This window comes from Thamnophis elegans, chromosome 11 (genome assembly GCF_009769535.1).
Source record: "Thamnophis elegans isolate rThaEle1 chromosome 11, rThaEle1.pri, whole genome shotgun sequence".
Lineage (NCBI taxonomy): Eukaryota > Metazoa > Chordata > Lepidosauria > Squamata > Colubridae > Thamnophis > Thamnophis elegans.
Genome location: NC_045551.1, coordinates 7,031,191 through 7,055,196, shown reverse-complemented (window position 1 = coordinate 7,055,196; position 24,006 = coordinate 7,031,191). Strand labels below are relative to the sequence as shown.

Here is a 24,006-nt window from a genome sequence, read left to right as displayed (position 1 = left end):
TCCAAAAATCATTTTCCTATTCACTAACAAGGAAAGCTAATATTTTTATGACATTTTAACTCAATTAAATTTTAACTCAACTAAATTTATTGGTATTTATAAAATACAAAATATTTACTATTTGGCATCTGTACTAAATTGCTGCACTTTCAGCTTAACAATTTATATTCCTCATGCAAATTACTTAAAGTTTTCTTTTTCTTGGGTTTTCCCAACTTTCCAAATATTAAATATTTAAGAGCTTTCCTTCAATTTGAAGGAAAGCTCTGGTTGCTTTTCCCATAAATGGGGGGAGGTTATAACTATATTCTTTAAAATGTTTATCCCAGCATGCATCAGGATCCATCATATTTTGAATTCTAGTGCTCTGTTGCTATTACTTTATAGTTATATAGTCTGTAACTTAAAAATGTATGTATCATTTATCGCTGCATGAGGAACGGCAATCGACAAGTATGTGACTGAGGAATCTTGCTACTCTCCATTGCAGGAAAAACCCTTGTAAATGTTCTGCTAAATTGTCTGGTAATAGTTTGGAGCTGAGCCTGCTTCCAGAGACACAATGCACTTTCTGCAAAGGTTGTAGGACTCTTGACATGATTTTGCTGGGTGCCAGCTTTAGGAGAAGAGGAATTGTGAACTTTCCACAATCTTTGTTGATTTCACAAAAACTATCAATGCTATTAGCCAAAGAGTCCTGTGGAGAAGGATAATGTTGAAGTTTGGCCGCCCCCTCCAAAATTTATTCAAATGGTGTGCCAGTTGCATGATGGCCAGTGTGTTGGATAGCTGGGAATCTGCTAAGGTTTTTGCAGTTACTAATGATGTCAAACACAGCTGTGTGCTTACTTCCATACTATTCAGCATGATGTTTCCTGACATTGTTGAATGATGCCTTCCAAGATAGGCATTCAGGTATGGAGGATATAGGAATCAATGTGAGGAGGCTTAAAGCTATCACTGAAATGAAGAGAGACTTCCCCTTTGCTAATGACTTTGTTTTGACTGCTGGCTTAGAGCAAATTATGTATGAATATCTTTTCTGGAGGAATTTGCAGGATTAGCCAGGATTTGGTATTATGATGTCCAATTGGCCTCGAGATAGAGTTAAAACTGAAGCCACGCCTCTGTGCTCCTTGCTTCTGGTTCCCAGTTTCAACTTTGTCTGGCTGAAGAAGGACGAGTTGCTTTTGGTTCCAGTGATTCCCAAACACAATCCAGTGCCATCCTGCAAATTCCTTCTCCCTGCCTTCCCCCTTTTGCCTCCATCTGCTTCCCGGAAGCCTCCCCTTGGTGTGGCTCGTTCCCGGCCACTGGTAAGGGTTTTACAAGTTGTTTGTTGGGGCTATTAGAGGTGGGACGCCATTCCGGTGGCCATTTTGGGCCTCGTGTTCTGGCGGGCCGCATGGGCTGAGGCAGAGGCTGCTACGGAGCCTCGATCTCATCCCTGCCATCCTGGGGGGGGGGGGCATCCTTTCTACAGCGGTGGTTGCAGCAAGGCCCTGCAGGCCCAGAGTGAGGCCCGGAGCGGCGCAGGACAACAAGGATTGGCGGTGCGCCGTGTAGTGCTGCCAGCAGCTGCACGACTTGAAAAGGGGCCGGAAAGGTCTACTGGTGGCTGAAATCCTCATGCGGAGTGATTGGGGGAAGCTGTTTTTTTTTAATTTATTTATTTTTTATTTTCAAAACAAACACAACACATAAAATCTTCCTTCTTTACATACTGTAGAAAGTGTATCAGTTGGTTACAAAAGGTTTTCGTGCATCTCTTCCACAGTCATCAAGCATAATTCATATTAACTCAAGTATTTTAACTCAAATATATTACATGTTACCTTTATACCTCCATTTTTATTTGACTATAATTATTTAAACATCCTTCATCATAAAATATATGTTGTCATCATTATCCCTCCTTTATTTGACTATATCCTGTATCATAACATTTTACCACTAATAATCAAAACTTAACTGTATCTAACTTAATTCTTTTTTATTAACTTTTGTATATAATCCAAAAGGATTTCTAATCTTCCTTTCATGGGTACCATTCAATATTCATATCCACATATTACTTATCATAACACTACACATTGTATACATTATTATCATTATCAATTATTTATTTAATTATATCTATTATTACTAAATTTCACTAAGTTTAACTAGTTTTAAGTTATATTCTTCCATCTATCAACTTGTAACTTTCCAATAACAAAACAATCTTATATCTTCTGCCATAGTATTTTAACTCAGATATTTATACATGTTACCCTTATATCTCCATTTTTATTTGACTATAATTGTTTAAACGTCCTTCATCATAAAATATACCAAGATTTAATACATAACCACATACAGGCATTTCATTTAATATTTCTAAAATCCTCCAATAGCACTGAATCCTTATGTCCTATTCTAGCTAAACATCCATAATATTTAGTAACAAACTTTTCTAATCCTCCTTTCCAGATCACTGTTTGCAATTTTCATCCAGTTTCCTTATATTGTACCCATATGTATATATAGGTTGTCATCATTATCCCTCCTTTATTTAACTATGTCCTGTATCATAACATTTTCCCCCTGATAATCAAAACTTAACTGTAACTAACTTAGTTCTTTTTTTATTAACCTTTGTATATAATCCAAAAGGATTTCTAATCTTCCTTTCATGGGAACCATTCAATATTCATATCCAATTATTACTTATAACACAACACATTGTATACATTATTATCATTATCAATTATTTATGTAATTATATCTATTATTACTAAATTTCACTAAGTTTAACTAGTTTTAAGTTATATTCTTCCATCTATCAACCTGTATCTTTCCAATAACAAAACAATCTCATGTCTTCTGCCATTTGTGGTACCAATCTCTAGTCATTTTCTTGATCAGCTTTGTATGGACTTCTCTTAGCAACTCCTTGCTTATAAGATCTCTCATATAATCTTGATGCCCACTTTCTGTTTCCTTATTCAGTTTGTCTTTGACTGTCAGCAGTGTTATCAAAACTTTTGCTAATGGAATTTCTTTAAGTCCATAGGTTCTTTAATTTTATCTTCTATATCTTTGAAATAGATTTCCTCTCCATTTAATTCCTCTTTCTGTATTCCATTCTTTCCATTTTCAGGAACAAATAAATTACCATAGATATCAGCAGGTTTAGTCTCTTTATATTCATTTTCCACTTCGGTGTTTTGAGTTTCAATCACGCCGTTTTGCATTTGATGAACATTTTCAATTTTTTTCACCATATTTTCTTGTTATGTGCTCTAGGTATTATAGTTTTTTCTCTTCTATATTTAATATTTCTGTAGTTCTGAAAGTATATCTTGCAAAGTTGAGACCTCTATTTTTCCTTGGGATTGTGTCATTCTGACAAACACAGCTACTCTAGCTTGAAAGATCAACAAAATTAAAGCATAGATTCACAAAGAACACTGCTCTCCTCACTGGTTGAACTTCAAAGGGACATCTGTGTGTTCTTATCAGTCTGTAGCCAAACAGTAAAGCCAGCTGGAAACACTTTCTCTTTCCGTATCCTTCCGTTTTGGGGCTGCCCCGACTTTGTCAGCCTTTGGCTGGATTTTTTGTCACCGGCTTGAAGAACTTCTCTTGCTTCTTTCGAGGATTTTGCGATATCCCCGGGATCAGCAAGACGTATTCTTCCTGTTTACCATCTCTTCGGGGCGGTTTAGGTCCGTTTGGACCACCCGGTGGCAAAAGTATTAGCTGTGGTCTCAGAGCATTGAGACCACACAACCATCTCGTCGTGACATTGGCTCCTCCTCCTTGTGCTGCACTGGAGGGATGGGGCATCAAGGAATAGCTCAATAACAAAACTGAATGTCTACAGAGCCATAGTTTATCCTTCTGCATGCCTGTGAAATGTGGACCGCAAGACTCAAACCATTTACAGTTGACTTGTTTTTGCTGGATATTAGGCATAAGAACATGTCTACCATCATTTCACACTCTACTGATGAGAACACAGACGTGGTGAACAGGTCATGTCACTCATATGCCTGATGAGCACATACCCAATTCTCTGCTGGGTAGAGATACACTGCTGAAGCACAATATAAGCACGAACTGTGGAAGAAAAAGCCACTAGTGCAACAACTGTCTGCACAAAGACCCAGTGAAAAACACACTATGAAACAGGACCTTGGATAGCTCCTCCTGAATGAGGTGTTTTTTCCCCCTAACAGTACTGTAGACAGTACAGATATCTCTGCAATCAACTGTAACTTTATATAGGTAGCTGTGTAAACTTGTAGACACTAACCTCCCTGAAGGAGAGGGCTAGTAGTTATAATAGATACTGTAGTATTATATGCCCCAAACATGTTGCAATTTATTAGTTGTTCATCTCAGGGTCAGAAAGCAAACCCCATCATGTAGAAAAATAAGTTTTATCTATGAGTGCTCACAACATTTTGCCCGTATAGAAAAAAAATGTGTGAACCTAAGTTTCCAAGATGTCCTGTTTTCAGTTGGCAATTTATTGCAAGGATATGGATTCATACTGAAAATTATTCAGATCCCATCCATGGAAGTAAACACAGATTTTCCCCATAATTACTGTGACAACGGTAGTCCCAGCAACTATCATCAAATGTTCTTTTTAAAAAAAATATTTTTATTAACAAACATGTAAAATACACACACACAAAAATTAGACGTACACCACGTTTATACAATACAATACGAACAGGAACTTCCTGTTCTTTCTAATAGCAATCATCAATCGATACTGCTCACCTTATATTATTTCCCCTTCTATTGTATTTCATTTGGATTTCACCATTCTTAACCCTCTTATTTTACTCATAACTATTGGTTTTTTTTTGAGTTTTATTATATTCCTTCATTGATTTTTGTTTCTTTCCTCCATCCACCTATATCATTTATCCCATATCTGGTAGAATTCTGATTCTTCTTTTCCCTGAATTTCTTTAGTTAGTTTATCCATTTCAGCACAGTCCATAACCTTTCTTATTATTTCATCTTCGCTTGGGATTAATTTGTTTTTCCATTTCTGGGCAAAGGCAATCCTTGCCGCCATAATTATATGTAGTATTAAATACTGGATTTCTTTTTTGTATTTCACAGACATAATTCCTAATAAAAAAAACTTCATGTTTCCATTCTATTTTAATCCCTGTTATTGCCTCCAGCCAATTTTTGATCCTTTTCCAAAATTTCATCAAATGTTCATTGACTAGCCAAACACACATTTATATAAAGGCAAAGTCACTAGATTTTGATTTATTTCTGCACTGTGGGATGATCTCCTTCCCATCTGACGCAAAAAGATTTAGAATCCTAGCTATTGTAAATATTTGTGTTTTGATTTATTCGTAAAACATTTGATCTGTTAAAATGACATTGAGTGAATTTATTTTCTTAAATTGCTGGATTAGATTATTAAAAATAAGAAACCCATTGCTTTCCAATTGAAGCTTATACTGGATCGGAATTCCTTCTGCAGATAAAATGTTGGCATTGAGCAGATATCAATATTTTTAAAAAGGCCTTAAAATACTGATTGGGCTGCTCTATTTTAGGCTTATAAATGTGATAACAATATGTGCTGCTCTGGAGCTTTCTTTTGTAAAACCAGCAGTGTGGGTGAAACAGTATGTTTATGTAGTCTTATATACTTCTATGGACTCTTTCTGGAAACAGATGCAAATAGAGAAATATGGAATAGTCCATGTGCATTTTATTAGAGACACTGATGGATTTATCTCAGAACCCCCATCTCCCCCAACCCAAGGCCAATCTATAATTTCTTCAAAACAAGAGAGGATTCCCAGTTGGTTAGCTGTGCCTATCTATAAAAAAAACCTGAAGGGAGCAATCAGAACAGCATGTTCCAGGATATTACTTGTTTGCAGGCATTATTTAAATGCTGTCATAGTCCCACTCAGAGGAAATTTCAGAATTACGAGGCCAATTAAAAAAGCATAATACTAATTGAAGAGTCATTTCTTTTGATAACATAAGCGCATTTGAAAAGCATACTACGTCAATACTTTCATACTAACGGTAAGTCTCCTTCAAGTCAAGATCAAGTTTTATTATTTCATAGATAAACATTCCAGTAAGGTGGTTGATTTTTTTTGGTAACAACACGGAAGTGATTTGCCATTGCTTTTTTCCAGGATGAATATATTGTTCAAAATAGTAGATATAAACTTGATTTGAGAAATAATCTATTTTTGGAAGACACACATACATGCATAACATTTTTAAAGGGTGTGTTTCAGGTGGTCTGGAAATTTATTGCATGCACTCATGGAAGATACATTTCTTTGGTGTCATAACACAAATCTTTTGTTACAGTTGCCATTACTCTAAGCTTGTTCATCAAACAGAAATGTACAACTTTTATAACATAATGGAGGCAATCATACTGCTTGGCAATCCGATATGAATTTTTCTTAAATTCATATTCATTAAGATAAAAAAAAGCTGAAGGGCTGTGTTCATGTTTATTGCCTAAAATTGTGTGACTTCTCAATATTGGAAAACATGTATTCACTGCTGCATTTGTAATGTTAGAACAGAATATTTTCTACTTATTTTTCTCATCTATAATAATTTTTATGCAATGTGCAAGATTTGCTGTTAACTGTCTCTTTATCAACTATTCTGTTTTGCATTTGAGAACTATCATATTGAATGTCTGAGTAAAGGCTATTTCTGCAAGTGTGAATTTTCATGTTTCTTAATTATTTTATTCCAGTCCAGATGTTAAGAAATAGCTGCTGAATATGATGTAAATAAAAAGAATTATGATAAATTTTTTAAAATGGGTAAATGAACATTCTTTTGGGAAATATTTCAATCGCTACTTGGCATCTTGATAATCCCCCCCCCCAGTATTGTTTGGGGAATGCATTTGTACTGTTTTTCTTAAAATTCTGGACTTAAAAAAGCAGCATACTCTTAATTATAACTCACCTGCTCAGTATAAACTACTCCAGAAAACCCCTTCATTTAGTTTGCGTCATTGTTGCTGAAATTCCAAATCAGGTGAGTAAGTGCCTGACACAGATCATACCTGACATGTTTACTGTAGTGTTGGCTTTTTTGGCTTGGAGTGTTATGACTTCTGGCGCCAACTTCAAAACTTAGCTGCCCAGTTTGTCTACCTAAAATTTTCTAACTAGTAATTTAAGTACCTTAATTGATGGAGTGTAGTGAATCCTCTCTATATTTGACTGTTCCTTATTCATGTTAATTATAGTAAGTTGTTTCAGGGATAAAATAAAGAACTATGCTGCCCATATTACCAATGTAATTTAAGTAAGTTCAATGTATTCATATCACTGCCAGATTGTTAACAAATACACATTTTCAGAATAAAAGCTTAGCTGTTAGATTTTGAATTGATAATTCAAAAAATGGTAACAAAAAGTCATATTGGATTTACTCTAGTAAGACATTCAGTAAGCAAAATTGTTTTTCACTATTTAAGTTAAGTTACTAGTATTTTGAACAGAACTTCAAGATATTGGAATAAATTGCTTTTATCCATCTTATCTGTGTGCTTTGTGTTTCTACACATGCCCTCTTTTTATATAAATTGGCCCTTAAATGTTATGTGCGAAGGTTCCAGTTTGCCTGGAAAGTTCTAGGCAAGGTAAGAAAGAGAAAGTACAGACTGTACAGCAGTCTGAGTTCCCATTAGGTTAGTCCACTCATTACCCAGTATTTGTTTACCTAAGCTTATGCTGTTAACATGACCATATCAAGATACAATATCTTTTCATAACTTATTAGATTTCTATACTTGTAAACTGAGTTGTTTCTGAAAAATGTTGAAGAACGAGGCCAAATGCAGAAGTCTGTCATAATACAACAAATGTCTGAACAAGTTTTAATATAAAAGTTTCATGGTTAAGATCAACAAGTCTCTGTGCTGTGCCCTGCCTTTCTGACTTTTTCACTGTTGCCCATAATAGTGCCTGTGGCTGGGATTCAGCTATTAAAAATAAAATAAAAAGAAAACCCCCCAGATTCTAAGTATGCTGTGGAACATTGCACAAGTCTGAAGATTTATTGGGACAGGTTGCACACAGTTGTATCTATTTTGACATGTCTTATGAGATACACTTATGAACAAGAATTTAAGCAAATAATTTGTACCATGCCCTATTTTAACACAATTATGATTTGAAAAAGTCAGTTGCATATTATAATAATTTTGTGGCTAAGTAGGCTTAACTTTATTGTAAATATCACTTTGGTTACAGAAATATGCCATCTTAACAATTAACTAATTTAAGTTTTATCATTTACTTCTTAATTATACTTTAATATATTTTCACTGTCTACTTAATCTGTATCTTAATACTTAACATCTTAGCGAGATTATTTAATTGTCACACAACTTAACATTGAATAAAATAATATAAGATTTCTACTAGGTGAAAGAGTTTTACAAATATATTTAGCAGCCTCCTAAAGAAAAATCTCAAAACTCTGATTTAAGTTAATGTTTAAAAGAATATGAAATAGCATTTGAATTGTTTAAATGGTTATGAAAAGGGTTCACAATATTACAGCTGACAATGCTATTTACAGATGTACTTATTGCACACAGTACATATTTTGCATCCTGAGTAGTATGAACCTAATACCAAGGTGAGATAAAAATAGTAAAGGTGTGATTTTGGAGCTATAAATATATAGTGCTGTATACCTATAGCATTATCTCTTTCTGATGCGTGTGTATGCGTGCACACACACACACACACACACACACACACATTCAGTAAGGGGGAGAGAGAGGGAGCTAAGATCAACATTCCTTATTTTTGAATGATGTGAAGACTTCTACTTGACTTGGAAATGATGTTTTCTGCTATATTATGTAAAAGGGAAGAAATATTAAGGATTTTTTTTCTCTAAAACACAAATGAAATATTTGATTTTTTTCTCTTAAGAACTCCAGAACAATATTTGATTTTTTTTTAATTTATGTTAATGTTTGAATAATATAAAAGTAGCACAAGAAGAAATGCTGCTTACATAATTAAATGGAAACCCCATCTCTTTTGATAGAGTTAGTTTCTTGGGACAAGGACTTGGTATGCTTTGTAACACAGTGAAGCAATCAGATCTTACTATATATACTGTAAAATGTGGGTCAGTCTTCTCAAGAGGGTACCCACCCTATTAACCTTTCAGAGAACTGTGACGATCTGGCTCTTTATCCAAGCTTTGGGCTAGGATAGACGTGAATCCAGCAAATGTAAGAATATGGGAGTCATGTGATATTGTGGCACTGTGCTTGAGATATGTGATGGTGTTGCGAGTTTGGTTTGTTTTATTTATTCTGTTATTTAATAATGTGAGAATTAAATTGTATTTAATTTAATTTATATTTCTTATTTTTAATTACATTTAATTCTGGGCTTTTTATCTTGCCATACAAACTTGGAAATATCTTTTATCCACTATTTAAATGGTACATTAGTTCTCTGAAATACTGAAATAACATCCTAGATAAAACATTCATCTTAATTATAGAAGTTTTACACAAAGACAATAGTAATTTGTCACCTCAATAAATCTTTTTGATGTCATTGCATAATTCACTATATTTATTCTGAAGCAGCATGTGATTCATATTAGTCACTATAATCCCTAAAAAATTAACTTTCTTCTCAGTTTTAAAAAGTTTTTTATTAAAGTCTCTTGATCTTATATATTTACATTTTTAACCAAATCTTTGTTTTTTGTTTATTTACTTTAAAACCAGCTAATGTTTGAAAGTCCTTCATTTTCTTCATTAAGTGTTCAATGCACATTCCGAGAGTCTTGTAAAATCAAAAATAAGTAATCAGCAAAAGCCTTATAGTTTTTGAAATCAGTATTTGTTAGTCCATCAGGACATGGTGCATTCCCTAATTTAATCTTTTTATAGATGCTGATATTCAGAAGCTATTATGGGGCTATTATTTGTTTCTGAAGTTGTGAAATTTTTATTCAACTTTGTATAAAAGACAGGAAGTCTCCCTGGAAAAGATTGATGAATATTTGAGAAAAGAAAATTTACCAAAATTTGGACCCATAGCGCTCTTCCTGGCTTTGTCATTTCCATACATATTTTGACATAACCACAAATACAATTCATTCTTTTCATACACTGCTACTTTGATCTTACAAACATATCCCTTGTCCTCATTTGTCTATTTGTCTAAGTATAGTTCTACTAATCTTCATTATTTTCTGTTTCAACTCCTTTTCCTCATCTCCAACCATTAGTACATTTTGTTCCAACTTTAGTAATATTCTGACTCACCCTTATTTTTAAATTCTAGTGACAGCCTGTCCATTTCTGCACAGGCCAAAATTTTCCTTATTGTTTCTTGTTCAGTGGGGATATCACTGTTTTTCCAATTTTGCGCAAAAACCAATCTTGCTGCGGTTGTAACATGCAGCATTAAATATATCGATCATTTATTATATTTCTCTTTTGTAACTCCTAGTAGGAATAGTTCTGGTTTTAAGTCTATTTTTTGGTCTAGCATCTCTTCCAACCATGTCTTTATCTGACGCCAACATTCCTTAGCCTTTGTACATAACCACCACATATGGTAAAATGATCCTAATGCTGAATTACATTTCCAACACTGCGACAATTGGTTCTTAATTCATTTTTGCTAACCTTGTGGACGGGAGGTGCCACCTATAAAACATTTTGTATAGTTTTTCTTTGTACGCGGTGGCTAACATTAATTTCCTATTCCTCTCCCATAAGTCTTGCCATTTATCCAGTTCTATGTTGTAACCAAAGTTCTTGGCCCACATTACCATAGTTTCCTTCACTTGCTCTTCCTCCATTCTATATTCCAGTAGATGTTGATAAGTTCTCTTTATCACCTTTTCATCCGTTCCTAATAAAATTTTATTTCATGTAGTGTGATTGAATTTGCAGGTATGCCCACCATTCCAATTCTACTCCTTCTTGTAGTTCTTTTGTAGATTTTAATTCCCCTCTTTCATTTAATATATCTTTATATGTAAACTACTTTCCTTGATTTAATAAAGTTTAAATCACCTCCAACGTAGAGAGCCAAGCTGGGATTTGCATATAATTCTGTTGTTTGACTTTTATCCAAACCTCAAGAAGGACTCATTTAACATGGTGCCTTTGGAAGTACTGGGGAGCCCTATGTCTACCATCTCACAAGAATGCATGCTGTCCTATGTGCATATCATACCCTTCCAGCATTAGTAACCTTCTATTCTTTAAGCTTATCCACTCTCTCACCCATGTGAGTACAGCAGCTTGATAATATCTTTCCCAATCTGGCAGGCCGAACCCTCCTCTTTCTTTAGATTCTTGTAGTAATTTTAATTTTATTCCGGGTCTCTTCCCTTGCCATATAAATTTGGATATTGTTGTGTTCAAATACTCAAAAAAGTCATTCTCTAATTTTATGGGTATGTTTTGAAATAGGAAGAATATTTTTGGTAAGATGCTCATTTTTATTGCTGCAACTCTCTCCATAAAGGAGAGTTGCAGGTTCTTCCATCTCTCCATCTCTTATTATGATTATTATGAATTTTGATAGCAACAAAAGTAGATGTAACATATACAATGGAAAAGTAAAAATTAAACAGGTAAGGTATAGTAAGCGTAGACTTCCTATAGTGTGGTTATGCCCAAACCAAATATAATATGAAATGAAACATGTTTTATGACTGAGCTAATTCGTTTTCTCAGAGTTTTCCCCAGAGTTTGTTATTTGGAAGGGTGGCACTGGAGAAAGGGCAAAAATATTTGTAACCTTTGCCTTATGTTGTCAGTGCATTCCTGTGAAGGAGTCTGTTTGCCCGATGAATTGTCATCTTAAAAGTGATCATTTTCCTACTGGGTTGCTTAACAGCATCACTAGAGTCTGTGAGAGACAAGATGTCCTTTAAGATGAAAAGCTAAAGATGCTAAACTCAATCGAATATTAGCTTCCACTGTCTTCAGAGGTAGCAGAGTATCTATAGCAGTCAAAAATTTAGGGCATACATGTAATACCTTCATTTCACTTCTCCCTTCAGAAGAAGATCTTGACAGTTTAGTCCTGAACCAAAAATAGAAGAATCCCTTGGTGAAGGTTGAACTACTACCGTAGCTGAAACAATAGCAGCCAGGGGCAACTATTCTTGATCATGTTCCAGAATATTCCAACAGAAAACAAGCTCTCCATTTGTTTGCCAAGAATGCCTGAGTATTTATGCACGTTACTTGCTATCTTCATATTTAACGTATTGTATTTAGTTGCATATATTTTAGTATATCTGTTTTTCATTTTTCATTGTTATTTCTTGCTTTTCTCCATCTAGGTGGAGGTAGCATCCAGGATGGGTTGACATTGTCTTCTCACTGTTTCAATCTCAGTTTTTTGAGCTCTTTCCTCAGCAACAGCTCAATTATGTTATTAAGAGATGATTTTCACTTATTATCCATCCACTCAAAAGGAATGATATTTTAAGATAACTAATTTCAGTTGATTTGTCTAGGAATTGGAGGCCTGTAATTTTGAACCTGAAAAAATTTGAATTCAAAATATTCACCTGTTGACAGCAGATTTTCTTTCTCCCACAAAGGTTTCCTAATATTTATAAAGTCAATTAGAAGACAGTCTTTTCCTTAGCTGACCTAGGAGAGTGAGTGATTGCCTTAAAAACCATTTCATAGCTTGTTCTACTTTACTGATGATTCAGTGCTTAATATTTGTATTCAGTGGTTTCTGTCCTTTGTCCCATATTTGCATATGCCAAAGGAAAGAATGTTATACATTTTGTGTGTGCAGAAATGCTGTGGAATATATTATGAGATGATTGATATTTTGATAAATTTCTGGGAATTATCATTTTCCTGACCAAGTTATCTAAGCATTTCACTACACAAGTCTTTGCCCACAGTGTCTTTGACTATTCAGTAGAGAAACAAATGTTTCATTCAAATTTCCTTAAGCTCCTCTTTGTCTTGAAGACAGTTTTGTACACCTATAACTATTAGAGATTTGGGATAAAATTACTCTTACTTTGGTTGGGAATAACTTTACTGAAAATTGAACAAGCCTAATAATATTTGAGTAACAATATTATGTGTATGTTAAATATTATACCCATTTTATTATTCATGAAAATGTTAATAGAGGAATAAAAGTGGAAGATACTGTTTATTAACATTAAAGTACAATGTCAAATTTGGGCCACCTACTCTAAAAGCAGGGGAAGAATTTGGTAGAAGTTCAAGATTTTGTTTTTCCTGAAAGGGGTTCCAGCCTGGCTAAACTAATATTTTTGCAAGCAGGCTGAGGGTGGTTGCTGTGCACAGCCCACTTTTGTATTTGTAACAATATGACTGGACAGAGTGTCAACAATATGACTGGACAGAGTGTCTCTTCAAAACATTTTTTTTCTCCCAGCTGTGGAATGAACTTTTCAAATTAATTCAAGGCAAAGCCTTCATGAGATTTCAGTTAAGAATCTACACATTGTAACCTTTAAGTAGTTTAGCAACTGTCTCCTAAACCAGTCAGGTTCTCTTCAGTATGACACATAGAACATATCCATAGCAGAGTTCTGCAAAGCCTTTCCAAAGGGCTATTTGCGTACCATGTTAAGACAAACAAATTATCCCTCCTCAGAATATCAAACAGTCATATTCTGTAGAAGGAGGATATCTGTGGGAAGGAGTGCTTTTTACCGATATTGGCTGCTTTGCGAGTTGACATTTGAGTTTGTTGAATGTGGATTCATGAGCCTGCCCATTCTTGCCACCACTTCACTTGCTCCCCAAACACTGCCACTGCCACCACTCTGTGTGTGCTCTGCTTTCTTTTCCCTTGGTAACAGCATAAATGTTATGCTTATTCTATGTCAACTTTCAATCCCTCTTTCTATGGAATGTCAAAGGGGTTAGATTGGATTTCCAACAAAACAAATTTGATGAATGGGAAACATTTAGAGAAGCTTGATAGAACTGCCACTATCTTGGTATGCTCAATAAGATTAGGAAACAGTTGGCTTCTCTGGTATTTCTACTATTACAGTTCCTCATGGTGTTTTCTTGTTACTTTCAAATCCTTTACCCCTCTTTAAAACCATCATGAAGCCATCACATTAGTTGGATTCAAACCCTCCAGTGTTTCTCCGGTGCCCTCTGGAAAATGCATGGAAGCTGGGACTGGTGCCTGCATTGAGGATTTATTTGCTTTCCTTTTTGATATAGTAAAAGTAAGAATTAGGGTTAGGGTTCAAGCAACTATGGTGATAAGAAGAGAGCTCAAGGAGGTCTCTATAGCTGCTCAGTGGCTGGCCTCAGATGGGTTTCCCCTTGATCCACATTAGACTATACGAATTGGTGAAACTCTTCTATACAGTTCTAAGTTGCTTCTCTCCTTGTTTAGTTTCCACCCATTGCTTCTTGTTCTACCCTCAGGTGCCTTGGAGAATAGTTTGACTCCCTCTTCTTTGTGGCAACCCCCAATATCTCAGTGGTTGCCACAAAGAAGAGGGAGTCAAACTATTCTCCAAGGTACCTGAGGGTAGTAGAACAAGAAGCAATGAGTGGAAACTAATCAAGGAGAGAAGCAACTTAGAACTGAGGAGAAATTTCCTGACAGTCAGAACAATTAATCAGTGGAACAGAAGTTGCCTCCAGAAGTTGTGAATGCCCCAACACTGGAAGGCTTTAAGAAAATGCTGGATAGCCATTTGTCTGAAACGGTATAGGGTTTCCTGCCTAGGCAGGGAGTTGGACTAGAAGACCTCCAAGGTCCCTTCCAACTCTGCTATTGTATTGTATTATACCAAAGGGTCAGAGTATGCTGGCTTCTTGCCAGCTGTACCATGGGAGCAGAGGCAGTGGGCTACTTCACAGATATGTGGAAAGTGAGGTTTTGGGTTCAAACCAGATGGAAGCTGGCAGATGGCATCAGTAGATATATACAAGACCATTGCCAGGGAAAAGGGACTCAGTGTCTCCTCAGAAATGATGTTTCTCAATATATCCCAAAATGGTGTTGTGATTCCATTGATTTAGTGATCTATGATCTGTTCAAGTATAACCATCTGAAGTACTACCTCATGACAGATCACATATCATGCCACTCCATTTAGAGTTGGCTTCTACATCATTGTTATTCCCCACCCACACATCCCCACCCCAATCAGTGTAGTGAGAACCATTGATATGAACTTTAGTTCCAGCCAATACAAAAATGGTATGAAATGTACACTGGTAGTGCTCCAACTGTGGGATTCATGGTTTTCTAAAAAGGCTTGTTTCTTCAGCCAGGCTCCTGGAATGTGGAACTATTTGTGATCAGTGAATATCTGAAACATGGTATAATGGTGGCTTTTGGATTGAGGAAGACGCCCTTCTCAGCAACTGGCAAAGAACAGCTTATCTTTTATACACATGCCTGAACTCATGAATGAATTTTACATATACATAGACACACCTTGATCTTTGTATTCTTACAGCTCCATGGAGCATTCATTTACAAATGTTAGAATTCTTTTAAAATTAATTGGGTCATAACATGGTTGGAGCTATAATTCAGGACATGCAGGAACACCAGATGGTTGTTTTTAAAAGTGACTTATTCTTTCTATGTTGCTGTCCAATTTTGCTTTGCTTTGTCCTTTAAGATCTGCCTGTTGGATAAGATGCCCTGTTGGATAAGGCCATTTTACTAAAATGCTGTAGAATCTGGAGGACTCACCCCCTCCCAAAATTATCTGCAAGCTCCTATTTAGTTCTTTGTTATAACTTTGCATAAGCATTATGCATGGATAGATCTTGTTGGCCAATTAACTAGGAGTCCTCTCCAAAACTTAGGTTAGAAGAGTTCAGCTTTACCCAGGGTGATATTCTCCCAGATGTTTTAGAACGACAGCCTTTCCTCATCTTTTGGAATTAGAAGATCCTTTAGAATTCCCCAGTTGCATTTCAGAGCTTAACTGAGAACCTGGAGCTGCAAGGGGGTTTGCTACTGTCCATTATTTTTATGCAGGTTTTTAAAAATAGCTGTACTAGTTTGGGAATAATCTGTTGAAGACATAGGGATCTGTTCTGACCCCCCTCCTCCATCCAGTAACAAAAGCCGAGACAAGCTTAAATGAGAATGTCCTTTAATAACAAGTCCAGACTCTCGGTGGCTGAAAGCCAAGTAAACAAACAGATAAGGACTTTGGCAGCAAGCCCGACAAACCTTGGCAGCAATGCAAACAAACTCTGGCAGCAATCCAGCCTGCCAAGTTAGTTTCTCTCTAGTCCAAGCGTTGACTTCTGCAAGAAGGGTGTGGCACAAGCAGTCTCTTTTATAGTCTGGAGAGGAGCCTAATGACCATCAGCTGAGCGTAATTATCTCCTGTAATTACGTAGTTGTTCTTGACGAGTAGCCCTTCGATGGCGTGCATCCCAGAACAACTCACAGTTGGTTTCTGGATCACTCTCCCTTGTCTCTTCCCCACTGATCCAAGGCTCAGCTGCCACCTGGTGGCCAACCAGTCTCTCTGCTCCGTGCTAGGAGTCGGAACCCTCTCCAGGGTCTTCCACATCCTCCAGAGCCGACTCATAGGGCCCCTCGCTGTCGGAGTCTGGTGGCAGCTCCAACGGCTCCTACTGGGCCACAACAGGATCTGTCATCCAGATTTTATGAGAGACAGTAGCTCAGTGATGGTATAGTTCAGTAGCTTTAGTTGGGAACTATAGATGACAAGTGAAACAAATTAGGAATCTAAATCATAAATGTCTCAAAGGTGTCTTTTCAAAAGGCAACTGGACTTAATAAACATTTGGTTGTTTTCTATTTTATTTTGATAGTTTGGAGATTATTCCTGGATACCAGTTTTGTTATCTTTTATCAATTATTTGTTACCAACCTGTTGCTCATCCTTTGAACAAAAGCTTTTGTTTCCACAAATTCTTGAAGGACTAGTTTAGGGTTCTTGCTTACAGATAGTTTATTTAATTTTAAAGTTACAGAAATTGCCCATATGTCATCTTGTTTTTGGTTTTCTTTCTGTGAAACCATTTGTGGTGTTGCAAATGCTAATGGATCTTTTAAAAAAGAATTATATACTACGTGTCTCTCTTTTTTCATGCTAATGCAGGAAAAAAAATTAAGTGGACACACACTGTTTAAGGATAATTTTAAGATGTAAAAGTACTTCAGATGACGCAGAATATTACATCAGGAACAATATTAGAGATTATATATGTGGAAATGCTGTCATTTTCTGTTTGTTAGTCAGCTTGTCTTTTTTTTTTTTTTTTAGCGTAATTTAAGCTATCAGTATTTCCCCAATCAGGGTGCCTATAGAAATTTCCTACGCTTCCCAGTAATCAATATGGTGGCTAGCAATTCTGACCTTTGAAGTCCATTCTTTCTGGTTTGGGGAAAGCTGGTGTGAGTACTGACCTTTACACCCTGAATGTTTTGAGACTGGCTTATCAGAAGGATTGCCTGAATCCATTAGAGTCAGCCTTGGCTTTATAATTAATACATGAGGTCCTGCCCTTTGACTCCTTGATAAAGGGAGATTTGCAAGGCTGTTTTGTAGTCACAGGCTGCCTTCTTCACTCAAAATTAAAGAGCCGTTGCTTTGAAAATTTCAGATATACATTTACCTATTTATTTCACTGTACTTCTTACTAATTGCTCTTATATTTATTGTTTTCTTTTTAAGATGTGTATAATGTATTAAATGGATGGTGTCTATTATATTTTATAATTAATTGAAATACTCTGCATTTAATTGACGGGGAAGCATAATCGTTCCTTGAAATACTGTTTATTCATTCATTAGGCAACAGCGTTATAAACTATTTGTCTGGGAATAGGTTCCTTTAACTTCAGTAGAATGTACTCCTGAGCAATGTTCCCTCTAATTTTTTTTCCACAGATGTCACCCAAGACAACAACGAAATCAGTGTTATTTCAAACTCAAAGTTATGTTTATTCAAGGTACCCGCTTAATTAAAAGTGTTATATAATACCGTGTTTCCCCGAAAATAAGACATTTTCTTTTGCCCCATGAAATATGGCCTTGGACTTATTATAGGGGGAGGGCTTATTGTTTTGCGGTTGCTGGGCAGCTGCTCCCTTGTGAGCGGGTTCCCGAAGAGCCGGGCACAGCCTCAGGGGCAAAGCAGCCATGAGGTGACCACGCTCATGAGCAACCACCCGCCCCCTCTCCAGATGGGCAGAGCGCCATTCACTGACTTAGGGGGTATCCCTAAGGCGCCAAGCCAGATGGCGCTCTGCCCATTCCCCAGCTCCCGCGGCTTGGCACATTAGGGATACCCCCTAGGTTAGTGCATGGAGCTCTGCCTGGCTGGAGAAGGGGTTGCGCAAGTGCCTGTTCCGCCTCCAGCAAGCATGCCTCCCAGCCTCACCATGCCCTGGCCCAGCTCTCCCTGCAGAACCAGGGTGCCGTCGCCGCCACACTCCGAGCATAACTTCTTCTCCGGCTTCCAAACTCCAAAACTCGGCTGCCGAGTCTTCCAGCAGCGGCCACTCTAGGAGTGCGCTGTATGGTTGTGGGCCGGCTGCCGGACAGAGAGTCCTCTGGACAAAGCGTCTTCCAGACAGAGAGTCTTCCAGCAGCCAGCCCACAACCATACAGCGCACTCCCAGAACGGCTGGTGCTGGAAGACTTGGCAGCCGAATTTTGGAGTTTGGAAGCCGGAGAAGAAGTTATGCTTGGAGTGCGGCAGCAGCAGCAGTGCCCTGGCTCTGCACGGAGAGCTGGGCCAGGGCATGGTGAGGCTGGGAAGCATGTTTGCTGGGGGTGGAACAGGCCCTTGCACAACCCCCTTCTCCAGCCGGGCAGAGCTCCATGCACTGACCTAGGGGGTATCCCTAATGTGCCAAGCTGCAGGAGCTGGGGAGCAGGCAGAGCGCCACGTGGCTTGGCACCTTAGGGATACCCCCTAGGTCAGTGAATGGCACTCTGCCCGGCTGGAGAGGGGGTTTGCCGGGTGGTTGCTCGTGAGCATCTCATGGCTACTTCGCCCCTGAGGCTGTGCCCACCTCTTCGGGAGCCTGCTCGCAAGGGAGCAGCTGCCAGCAACTCCCCCCTCCAGCCATGCAGAATGCCACTCCCCAACCTAGCAGTATCCCGAAGGCGGCAAGCAACGTGAGCGCCTTTCCCCTCCTGGCTCCCACGGCTTGACGCTTTCGGGATACCGCTAGGTTGATGAGTAGTGTTCTGCCTGGCTGGAGGGGCAGTTGTCCAGGGGGCTTATTTTCAGGGGTGGGCTTATATTTTTGCCCACGTGAAAAATGTGGCAAGGCGTTAGTTTCAGGACAGGTCATATTTTCATGGAAACACGGTATTTATAATATGCCTACTGCTTGTCATTTGACACTCGTCTAATGTCACTCGACCTACATCTAGTCTCCACTCTCCAGACTAAAGTCCAGAGTCCAGCGGCTTGATTTCCATCAAATGTACATCACGCTGTGACATTAAAAATCACTGCAGAGCAGTTGGAAACTGCTGCGTGGCATTTGCTTGTCACATGCGTGGCCGTGTAGCCGCGCAGCTTAGGGGGAACAATGCTCCTGAGTAGACATCAATTATATTACATAAATTGTAAATTCCTCCAGTGGCACATTGAGTAGCACTAAATCAGAGGTCATGGTTTAGAGGTTTGTTTTCAATTACAAGAGAGGAAAATTTGTATCTTGCTAGTTAAGGTGTCCTAGTTAAATATTAAATAGTATAGTATCTATTTTATCAAAATGTTTAAGGCATTTCAATATGAATCAAGTTTGTTTTTCCTCTGTGAATATGTTTTACACCCCTATCGCAAAAATTATATAAACTTAGCTTGACCACATCTTGTTTCCTGCAGTATGAGATATTTGCAGTAATAACTTGATCAGATCTGTGTAGTTTTTAAATTTCCCCCAGAAAATAAATCGTATAACACATCCTAAATAGCTTAAAAATAGCTTTAAAATGTCTGTTTGTGTGTGTGTGTATAACACACACATATAAAAATATGTGTTATATTATGCATTAATACAGTAATAGAAATGAAAATAACCCTGTATAAATAAATGCTTAAATGATAAAGGCTTTGTAAGTTTAAGCAAGAAGATATGGTACTGTTCTAATTGCTTGTTGAATCTGCCATAGTTTGCAGTTGTATAGTTATAACAATAGAAAACCCCCTGAATAATTTGCGGGATAAAAGGAAAAGGAATACAATACTCACCTACTAGAGTGGTTATCTCAGAGATAAATTGCAATTTGTTCCTTTATTGACAGGTATTCTGGTCTCCATTATTAAAACAAATAAAGGAGAAAAATATCCTACAATAATTCTTATATCACCAGCTCCTTGATTTCTAATGAGTACTGTTAAATGATTGTAATTTTTAAAAACTAAGACATACCCATTAAAATTTTGAGGGATTTTTTTTTCTTCAAGGCGTCTAATTATTTCATTTTCTTGACTATGTTACAGACTCCCAAGAAATGGCTTTCCTCCAGATAAAAAGATTACATAGATATTAATTGAGAAAACTAAGATTAATATCAGAATGGATTTCAATAATCGTTTTGCAAATTCTATTTTTTTACCTGTTTCCCCAGTCACAGATGAAGATACTGTAAAGAGATATTTTGCCAAGTTTGAAGAAAAGTTTTTCCAAACTTGTGAGAAGGAGCTTGCCAAAATCAACACATTTTATTCAGGTAAGACATCTTTTGGTCCATCAGATTCCTAAGAGGCAATTGCCATATCAAGGCTATACCATATTTTGCAATAGTTCTTATCTTACCCTATTTAAGAAGCTCCTTTTCCTCTGCCCGGAAGAAGGCAAGAATATACAGCTTTGGACAGCAGAAGAAACTAAGCCTCCCAATCCTAATTTATTTAACCAAAGCATATTTTAAATTAGGCAGAATTTTCCTAAAGCGTAATATTATAACGTATTTAGTTATAAAACTGAATTTCTGATATGGTCCGGTGTGTCTTATAGTGAAAAAAAATACGGTATATTTTCATTATATCATTTAAAGTTGTATGTTTATAAGATACTTAACTGGACACACTTGCATTATTCATTATGAATTAATTATCCCCATCCACATTGTGCCGAGGTGGCGCAGTGGTTAGGGTGCAGTACTGCAGGCCACTTCAGCTGACTGTTATCTGCAGTTTGGCGGTTCAAATCTCACCGGCTCAGGGTTGACTCAGCCTTCCATCCTTCCGAGGTGGGTGAAATGAGGACCCAGACTGTGGGGGCGATATGCTGACTCTGTAAACCGCTTAGAGAGGGCTGAAAGCCCTATGAAGCGGTATATAAGTCTAACTGCTATTGCTATTGCTATTGTAGTTAAATGAACTACACTCTCCCCAACATCACCTTGTAGAGGAAAAAACCCCATCAAATGACAGCTGGATTTTCTTTATTTCAGCATCCATCTGTGCTATAAAATACTAGCTGCTGACCTGCTCCTTTGGGAGAAGCGCAACATGATTGGTGTTATTTGTGTTGCGCTTACTTAATATAATATATAAACATATTCTGTATTTTCATTCCATAGAAAAACTGGCCGAAGCTCAGCGCAGATTTGCTACACTACAGAATGAATTGCAATCAACTTTGGATGCACAAAAGGAAACCAGTGGTGTTACTACCCTGCGGCAACGTAGAAAGCCAGTCTTCCATCTGTCTCATGAGGAACGTGTTCATCATAGGAACATCAAAGACCTGAAACTGGCCTTCAGCGAGTTCTACCTCAGCCTCATCTTACTGCAGAATTATCAGGTATTGATCATATCATTAAAGGATGTTTCCAGTGATTAAGATGGGATTAATCTTGATTAGAGTGAGATTTGCAAGCAGATTGCCTTTATCTGGTTCATCATATAGCTATTGATTAAGATTCAATTAGCGCAGATACTTATACGGCTTGTATGGTTATGACTGAGATACAGTTTTCATATAAAAGAGCTTGGGCCCACAATTAATTTCCCAGATACCATTTCACCCTTTAGATCAGTTCAGAAAAAATTTCACTTTTCTGGTTTAAATTTATCTAATGACTAGCAAAATCTTTTTGTGTTTCCAGAGTGAGGTGTGGGAGGAGTAACAAATGAGTATTAACCCAGCCCTTTTGCCCTGGAGTCTGAGGATAATCTTTTGAGGCCACACCTCTGATCCGCCTTCTGCTCTCTCAGATTAACCTCAGACTCCAGCCCAGAAGGAGTGTTTTCCTGACTCTCCCTCACTTGGAAGTCTAGGGTTTTTTTTAGTGTAAGTTTTTTTTTCCTGTAGCATTTTTTCTCTCACCAAGAAGCTTCCAGCGCTGCATCTCTCCTCAACGTGCTCAGCGCTGCTAGCGAAGGCCTTGCAGCCCTGCTAGCACGCGCACGCTTCCCAAGCGGCCGAACGGTCGCGTAAGAGGGGAGGAAGCCTCCGCACCGATCGGAGTGCGTGGAGAGGCCTTCGGACTGCAGACACCGATTAGGACTCCGGAGGACTGGGGATCCACAGGGGATCGCCCCAGCGCTCTCCAGTTTCAGAGAGGCTCGGGTCACAGGCCGGCGGCCACCATCTTGAATAGGAGCACCATCTATGGTAGCCGGGAGCGCTCAAAGTGCACCAAGAAGGCCGGATAACTGACAACCATCTATGGTAGCCGGGAGCGCTCAAAGTGCACCAAGGAGGCCGGATAATGACTAGCAAAATCTTTTTGTTTCCCACCAACGTTTGAAAAACTAGGTATTAGGCTAATTTTGCAGTTGCTATCTGGAGTAATACAAAACATGTTAAGGGTAGATGCACCTTGTTGGCCACAGGTTGCGACATTCAGATGTAGAATATGGCAACCTGTGCATTGACACAAAAACATTGAGCTCAGTTATAATGCGTGTGAAAATCATCTTGCAGATAACGGAATACCTCTTCCTAACAATAGTACTTATGGTCCCTTAGTGCATGCTAAAAATTTCTTTGAACTAAAGAGATTGGCTTGCTATCAATAGATCATCATTAATATAACTAGTTAATTTGTCCTTTATTCTCTAGCACTACAGGTAGTCCTTGACTTACAACCATTCATTTAGTGACTGTTTGACGTTACAATGGCACTAAAAAGTGTCTTATGACCGTTTTTCACACCAACGACCATTGCAGCATCTCCATGGTCACATGATCAAACCAGCTGGTTCATATTTATGACATTTGCAGTGTTCCGTATTGTCCCAGGGTCATGGGATCATCTTTTATGACCTTCTGACAAGCAAAGTCAATGGGGAAGCCAGAATCATTTAACAACGGTGTCAAGATAGGTCAAAATGAGGCAAAACTCACCTAACAATTGTTTCACTTAGCAACATAAATTTGGGGCTCAATTGTCGTAAATCGAGGACTGCCTGTAGTTAGTTTCTTTATTTGACAAAAATGGGGGGGGGGGGAATAATCAGTGTCCACATAAATATTCTGGGGAGAGAGAGAGAGTTGAGGAGAAGCTCTGTGATCTTTTATCTCTGGTAACATGACATGGATCGTTTGGAAAGCAGTAACCTTTTTCATTTCTCTTCTCACTCAATCCCCACAGTTTAATATTTTTTATAATTAACTCCTTATTGCTCAAAATATACAGTTGGAACAGAAAGATTCTAGCAAGAATTCAGCACTGCGATGTTGTATTAGGCTTGTCAAACATTTTGTGTCGCTGAGATTTGTCAGAAGTTATAATTATTCCCAGAGCAATCAAAGTTATTCAACCCAGAAATAAAAACCTAAGCCTGAAATTGTCACTTCAATTTTTTTTTTCATTTAGGCTTGTTGAACGAGGTATAGTTCTCATGGGAGATTGCTAGGTTTCTTCAAGAGAGAATAATTAAAATTTCTTATTAAAGATAATATATATCATTAATATATTAGTTTCCTCTTCCCATCTCCAAATTGTTTCCTTGCTTTTCTACCC

The 24,006-nt window shown here is 37.6% G+C and overlaps 1 protein-coding gene across 1 annotated transcript in view; it reads left to right on the top strand.

Moving 5' to 3' along the window:
- XPR1 (xenotropic and polytropic retrovirus receptor 1) overlaps nt 1-24,006 on the top strand; it is a 92,238-nt gene that overhangs the window by 19,769 nt on the left and 48,463 nt on the right. Inside the window, exons 3-4 of the mRNA XM_032226405.1 lie at nt 20,659-20,760; nt 21,616-21,839. Coding sequence (XP_032082296.1) covers nt 20,659-20,760; nt 21,616-21,839 — 326 coding nt within the window. The remainder of the gene's footprint in view (nt 1-20,658; nt 20,761-21,615; nt 21,840-24,006) is intronic.